The 5425-nt window shown below is 49.4% G+C and overlaps 1 protein-coding gene across 1 annotated transcript; it reads left to right on the plus strand.

Moving 5' to 3' along the window:
• The first annotated feature begins 55 nt into the window (after positions 1-55).
• On the plus strand, positions 56-5000 carry qrsl1 (glutaminyl-tRNA amidotransferase subunit QRSL1). The gene is made up of 11 exons (XM_004566488.4): positions 56-193; positions 1531-1690; positions 1767-1865; positions 1949-2045; positions 2897-3058; positions 3139-3314; positions 3482-3594; positions 3790-3982; positions 4058-4175; positions 4282-4487; positions 4719-5000. The coding sequence occupies exons 1-11, from the start codon at positions 170-172 to the stop codon at positions 4913-4915; spliced, it is 1545 nt and encodes a 514-aa protein (XP_004566545.3). The 5' UTR covers positions 56-169; the 3' UTR covers positions 4916-5000.
• The last annotated feature ends 425 nt before the right edge of the window (positions 5001-5425 follow it).

Consider the following 5425-nt stretch of genomic DNA (forward strand, 5'->3'; position numbering starts at 1 on the left):
CCGCTCTTCTCTAACACCGGCTTCCTCCTCCGGTGTCTCCGCGAATCAGAGCGCGAGTTACTAAACCGCTGTCGAATCACAGGCAAGCGTGTTAGAGGAAACAAACATGGCGGCTCGCAGAGGCCGTTCGCTGCGGGAAGGTTGTTTGTAAAGTGAAAGGTGCTCCGAGATGCTGAGCCGGACGATAAAGCAGGTCAGTGACGGCAGTGTCTGTGCCGCGCAGCGACTCACCAACACACGAAGTCTTCATCAGACAGACGACGAATCATCTTCATCAGACAGCACGCAGTGACGCGTTAGCAGCCACTAAAACGCGTACAGGTAGCATGAAGGCATAGCTGAGAATAGCGGCGGTTTCATATTGAGATATGCAACATGTTTATAACGAATGAAGCCCGTTTGTGCCGCTTTGTAATGACGTCTTTATTTCATGAGAAAGCTGCAGGAACAACAGAGAGGTGGTCAGCGAGCATCATGTTGATGGAGAAGCGCAGAGCACTGTGGATCACAGACAGCAGTGGGGGTCAGAGCACATTTGTGAAGTGAAGGCATGCTATGGTGTATGGTTTGGAGACGATGGCAATGACAAAAAGACAGCTGAAGGTGTTTAGATGTTCTCTGGGAGTGAGCAGGATGGCGAAGATTAGATGCGAGTCCATCAGAGGGACTCAGAGTTAGAGGGGAGAGGCTGAGAGGGTTTGGACATCTGCCGTGGAGGGAGAGAGGATATCTTGGAGAAAGGAAGATGAAGATGGAGCTGCAGGCAGGAGGAAAAGCGGAAAACCTCAGACGATGATGGATGTCGTGAAGGACATTTTCAATTCAACTTTATTTTTACAGCAGAAAATCACAACAACAGTTGCCTCAAGCTGCTTTATACTGTAAGGTCGAGACCATACAGTTATACAGAGGAAACAGAAAACCCAACAGTCACATGACACCTGTGAGCAAGCGCTCACCTCCGGCATCTCCAAGCTTAGGGAGAGGCAGCCATCTGCTGTGACTGGTTGGGGTGAGACGCGCTGTGGAAGAGAGCCAGAGATTATTAATAACTCATGGTTAAATTCAGTGAGGTGTAAAAACACATGGTGAGTGAAAAAGCAGAAGAAGAGGAAACACTAACAGATTCTAATTTGTTCATGTAAATGGAGAGTCTGGAGTTCCACAGGGTTCAGTGCTGGGACCAATTCTGTTTACATTATACATGCTTCCCTTAGGCAGTATCATTAGCATACATTCTCACTGCTATGCATCTTTCTCCTATATATCGACTGCAATATATAAGAAACACGGGAGTCTCCCAGTCCATCTGTCCCCCACAGAACAGCAGTCTGCTGTGTCTTCACTGTGTTGTGTCTGTATCGGCCTGTTCTGTCTGCTGTTGAATGTGCAGTCCTGCGTTGATTCTTCTTGCTGCTTCACTGTCATGGTTAAAAAAAGCTTCGATGTAGTTTCTTTGTGATACTGTAATGTTATTAATAAAATGCACGAGTTTGATTCCAGCTCTGCTGTTTCATCGTCGTTCTTCAGGTGTCTTTAGCGCTGCGGGAGGGACGAATCTCTCCGACAGAGCTCTGCAGAAAATGCCTGAATCGCATCAGGAAAACGCAGCACCTGAACGCTTACATCACGGTGACAGAGGAGCGTGCTCTGGAGCAGGCTCAGCAGGCAGAACGCAGACTGCAGCAAGGTGAGGACATCTCGAGTCGGGCTCGATTTGGTTCCGTGTGACTCGGGTGTCACTGCTTGATCTCTTCTACCTTCAGGTGTGCCCAAAGGTCCTCTGGATGGAATCCCGTTTGCTGTCAAGGATAATTTCTGCACGGAGAATATCAGGACCACATGTGCCTCCAGGATGCTTAAAGGTCTGTGTGAAGTGGGTTAATAAAAACAACTTGTTTTTCACTCCATTGCAGCCCAGTACTTATATATCCTGCTTTTCCTGCAGACTACACTCCTCCTTATAACGCCACAGTGGTCCAGAAACTCCTCGACCAGGGGGCAGTTTTAATGGGGAAGACCAACATGGATGAGTTTGCAATGGGGTAACTGAGTTTTTGCAGCATTTTTGATTAAAGTAGAAGAGATGTCAGGACTGAACATTTAAGTGTTGTTAAAATCTGCAACCAAATCCGTTCACACCTACATCAAGTGTTGCAGTCTAAGCGCAGAGTCAGACTAACGAACTGGTCGTCTGTGCGATGGATCGACCACAGTGTGAACAAACTGCAGCAGTTTAATGTTTCTGATGTAGAGGAACAGAAACCAGCACTGGGAGGTTAAACTGGATCTTTGATCTGGAGGAAATGTGACAAAGTGCATTCTGGGTAAACTTTGCAGGCTCATATCAGCATGTGAGATAAGTGGCTGCTCAGAACAAGTTAGAGCAGATGAAAGGTGACCTTTGTGCCTACATGTGATGCCTCCTGGCTCGTTTTCTAGTCATTGTGGAGTTACATGTGGATCCTTCTGTCCTGTCGGTCTGTATTGTTAAGCTGTTTGCATCATCAGATTATGTAAAATGAGGGTTATGATGGGAAAAATCTTCATATCCAACACTAAACTACATACCAGGAAAATTACTGTTTGGGAATTGTCAGAGTCATGAAGCCTGAATGACTGCAAGGCGCCGTGCATTGTCATGCATGTTGCCCCGCTGGTGTTGTTCAGGTTCTTTGGACATGATTCAAAATGTTCATCCCCGTTCCATCTAAGTTATACTTGCAAACTCCATCTTTGTGTAGCGCTGACTCACAGCATTCTCGTGTGAGGAGGAATCAAAATGTGGTTAAAAAGATAAATTCACTGAACAAACAAAGGTTACAAAAAAGATTTCTGTGAATTCTGCAGGTGAGCTGCAGTTTTTCTCATATGGATCCGTTTGTTTTCCTCGCAGTGCGGGCAGTACTGATGGTGCTTTCGGCGCCGTAAAGAACCCCTGGGGTTACGCCGCGCCCTACAGAGAGCGGACGAAGGCAGACCCGGACTCGGACTGGGTCGTCACTGGAGGCAGTTCAGGTGGAAGCGCCGCAGCTGTGGCCTCGCTCACCAGCTACCTGTGAGGAGACGCGTTCGGGCTCTCGTCTTCAGTAAGACTGTCAGGATCTCCGTGTTTACATGTGATGCTCTTCTTGGCAGAGCTTTGGGTTCAGACACGGGCGGATCCACACGAAACCCCGGGTCGTTGTGTGGCGTCGTGGCCCTGAAGCCCACTTATGGTCTGCTGTCCAGACACGGTCTCATCCCCCTCGTTAACTCCATGGACGTCCCGGGCATAATGACACGCAGCGTGAACGATGCGGCCGTCGTCTTAGGTGAGAATCCCCCAGGTGACCCTGGACATCAACACGCAGCAGCTCTATGATTAAGAATGTCTGAATAAGAATGTCTGCCGCTCTAAAGGAAACTGCAGCTGTCTCATTTCGCAGCACATCGGCCAAACGGCACGACTCACCTGGGATTATGTTGTCGTGTCGTGCAGGTATCCTCCAAGGCCTCGACGTCAGAGATTCAACAACAGTTCCCGCCCCTTCATCACTAACAGAGCTTCCTGAAGACTTTGATGTTAAGAACATCTGTGTGGGCATCCCTAAGGTGACACTACAAACTACCTCAGCATTACACGCCAACATATTACTTTGCAGGAGTGAATATTGAGGTCAGCACTGAGATGAACCTTAACATGGAAGCTGCTGAGATGATTGCATTGATTGCAAAGGCAGGTAGATGAAAGTCGAGTATGAACAACATGTTGAGCTGTTGTTCTGTCTCTCCTGTGCTGCACGTCAGGAGTATCACGCCCCGGGCCTCTCCGAGGAGACTCTGGCCCAGTGGAGCAGTGTGGCCGACTTGTTTGAGGAAGCTGGAGCGCGGGTGGAGCGAGTGTCGCTCCCCCATACGCAGTACTCCATCGTGTGCTACCACGTCCTGTGCCACGCCGAGGTGGCGTCCAACATGGCCCGGTTTGACGGCCTGGAATACGGTAATGAATCGTGCTGTGGTGTGTGGGTTTGGCACTTCTTATAGCGGATGTGATGAAGTCTGACTCTGCCAGCAGGCCACCGCAGCCAGATGGACACCTCGACAGAGGTCATGTACGCCTCGAGCAGGCACGAGGGCTTCAACGACGTCGTCAGAGGGAGGATTCTGTCTGGGAACTACTTCCTGCTAAAACGGTGAGACTGAGCCGTCGTGTTTCCGAGCCATGGAGGGATCCTGTGATCCTCTCCATCTCTCGATCTTTTTCTAAAGAATAATTGTGTCCTTTTATTTTCCCCCTAGGAACTACCAGCACTACTTTGTGAAGGCTCAGAAAGTTCGCCGGCTCATTGCGAATGACTTCCAGCGCGTGTTCAGCTCTGGTGTCGATGTACTGCTGACGCCCACCACGCTGACGGATGCGGCTCGTTACCACGACTTCACTCAGGAAGATAACCGAACGCGCAGCGCACAGGAAGACGTCTTCACGCAGCCCGCCAACATGGCAGGTAGGCACTGAAGCTGCATGCAGAGGAAGTGTGGGAGGAGCATTTAAATATGTTGGGGATAAGCACACCATGCACACCTGTAACTGAGGAGCTTAAGAAGCTGCTTCTCGTTTCCCTCCTGCACATGAAGTGAAATGAAACTGGTGTTTTTGAGCCGAAGCGGCGTTCTCTGTTCACTCTGTGACTTAGAGCATCCAGCTTCTCTCAACTCTCTCTCTCTCTGCACACCAGGTCTCCCTGCTGTCTCTGTGCCGACGGCTTTGTCGAGACGGGGCCTTCCCATTGGCCTACAGCTCATAGCTCCCGCTCTCCAAGACCGAAAGCTGCTCAGCGTGGCCCAGTGGATCGAGCAGAGGGTTGGTTTCCCCTCGATCAGTGACTTTGAGGACTCGGGAATGACGAGACGGGAGCAGACGGGAGCTGCGTGAGGAGCTTGAAGCTTCTCCGTTACCTTGACTGTCTGTCACAGCTGACTTTATTTGTCGTGCTAATAAACACATGCATTTGTTCTAAGGTCTTTTTTTTACTCCTCAGCCTTTCAGGACATTCTTAGGATCCATAGGGACGCTCAGTTTAAACAGCTTGGATCTCGTATCTGTATGAGTGGCTGCCTAATATAGCCATGTCTGGTATCTCAAGCCCCTCCCACCTGCTCTTTATATCTTCTATAGCCAATCAGAGGAAAGTTGGCTAACAGCCACACGAGAGTAAAAATAGAGAAGCAATATCTAACTCCTAAGAAACAACGGTTGCCCAGCATGTTGCAAGTAGCTTTGGTGACCAAATGGTTACCCAGAGGCTGAGCGAGCAGTGCCATGAGGCTTTGTTCACACAGCGATCGTCTCCACACAGATGTTGCCCAGTTTGGACCTTCTGCAGTCACTCTGAAGGTTTTCACATCATTTCCATCTAATTTATAAACGGGCAGATTCAAATAT

The sequence above is a fragment of the Maylandia zebra genome, linkage group LG19, assembly GCF_041146795.1.
Source record: "Maylandia zebra isolate NMK-2024a linkage group LG19, Mzebra_GT3a, whole genome shotgun sequence".
Taxonomy (NCBI): domain Eukaryota; kingdom Metazoa; phylum Chordata; class Actinopteri; order Cichliformes; family Cichlidae; genus Maylandia; species Maylandia zebra.

Coding starts and splice junctions, on each gene's coding strand:
- qrsl1 (XM_004566488.4), top strand. CDS start 170: ATGCTGAGCCGGACGATAAAGCAG. Junction 194..1,530: donor TGAGCCGGACGATAAAGCAG/GTCAGTGACGGC, acceptor GTCGTTCTTCAG/GTGTCTTTAGCGCTGCGGGA. Junction 4,488..4,718: donor GCAGCCCGCCAACATGGCAG/GTAGGCACTGAA, acceptor TCTGCACACCAG/GTCTCCCTGCTGTCTCTGTG.